At 43.4% G+C, this 1,339-nt stretch overlaps 1 protein-coding gene across 1 annotated transcript; it reads left to right on the forward strand.

The window, feature by feature from the left end:
• Window positions 1-199: 199 nt before the first annotated feature.
• LOC111656767 (F-actin-monooxygenase mical1-like) lies at window positions 200-1,084 on the forward strand (the record flags this gene model as incomplete). The annotated part of the gene is made up of 3 exons (XM_023408611.1): window positions 200-258; window positions 346-613; window positions 1,017-1,084. Coding segments are annotated over exons 1-3 (354 nt in total), but the record flags the coding sequence as incomplete, so codon positions are not given.
• Between the last annotated feature and the right edge of the window lie 255 nt (window positions 1,085-1,339).

Raw genomic sequence — 1,339 nt, forward strand, 5'->3', positions numbered from 1 at the left:
AGTCTGTGATTCTTGTGCTGTCGGTGACTCGCGTGTCTTTTTCGTCTGTTATTTCTCTCTTTCGGGTCAAAATGTTAGACGGGCTTCTAGCTAGACGTTAAAATGGTCTAATCAGGTTTGTTTGTGACTGTTCTCCACATAATAAACATAATCAGGTCACATGATAGTTAATAGTTTTCATGATTTTTTTTGCAGGAAAAGTTGGCAGCAGAGAAACAAGCAAGAGTAAGAGAGACGAGGATGGGAGATGAGGACAGTGTGAGTTGTGTTTTCTACTAATTCTGCTCATTTAATTTTGTTGTTGTTTTACTGACTATAATTCTGCCTTGTGACCTTTTCCCTTAGATGCCGCCGCCTTCTGTGTCCCCTGAGGTCAGTCTTAGACCTGATTCTGCTCAAGAGCCTGAGCCTGAACCTGAACCTGAACCTGAACCTGAACCTGGTGCTGGTGGGTCAATGACAAACAGTGAGGAGTGCTACTTTTGCGGTCAGAGGGTCTACGTGTTGGAGCGCATCAGTGCTGAGGGCAAGTTCTTCCATCGGAGCTGCTTCACCTGCCACCAGTGCGGCATCACGCTCAGACTGGTGGGATACACCTTTGACCAGACCACAGGTGAGCACTGTCATATAATATATCCTTTGCTAATCTAGCCGTACTCAGAAGCACCTGTATTTCTGATTTCAACAGCTATCACACCTGTGGGATAAGGTGCTCTTTCAAAGCCAGGATAAGATTTACTGCAATACATGAAGCACCAGTGTTTATTTATTTATTTGTGCAGTTAATAATTTGCACCGGGACCCTTTTTAAAGGAGTTCCCATTTAGACCAAGAGGAGATTAATCATTTAAGAAAACAGCAGGGTTTTTTTCTTCTTCTGCTTCTTCTTCTTCTTCTTCTTCTTCTGCTTCTTCTTCTTCTTCTCCTTCTTCTTCTCCTTCTTCTTATCATCGACACTCACTACTTTCTGAAATTTCAACCCCTTTTTATTGTTTTCATCTGTGACGTCCCCTCAGGGAGATTTTACTGTGAGCTGCACTCTGAAGAGCTGGAGCTGGGAAACGGGGCTGAGACATCTTGTAAGGTGGGTCACTGAACAGAACAGATCTAAAGCATTCTGTTGCTTCCTGCTCCAGACTCCATGTTGAGTCCTTGTGTTCCTTGTGTTACACAATCTTCTGTTGCATGATGCATCATCCTTCTGGTGCCTGGTCCGATGTCAGCAGCCGGCACGATGGCAGCAGTTAGACACCACTAACGAGAGTGTTTGTTTAAAAACATATGCAAGCTGTGGATGAGTTCATATTAAACAGTGATCTATTTTTTTTCTTTTCGTTTT

Source organism: Seriola lalandi, unplaced genomic scaffold (genome assembly GCF_002814215.2).
Source record: "Seriola lalandi dorsalis isolate HSWRI2012SDOR001 ecotype SW California unplaced genomic scaffold, Sedor1 jcf7180001976847, whole genome shotgun sequence".
Lineage (NCBI taxonomy): Eukaryota > Metazoa > Chordata > Actinopteri > Carangiformes > Carangidae > Seriola > Seriola lalandi.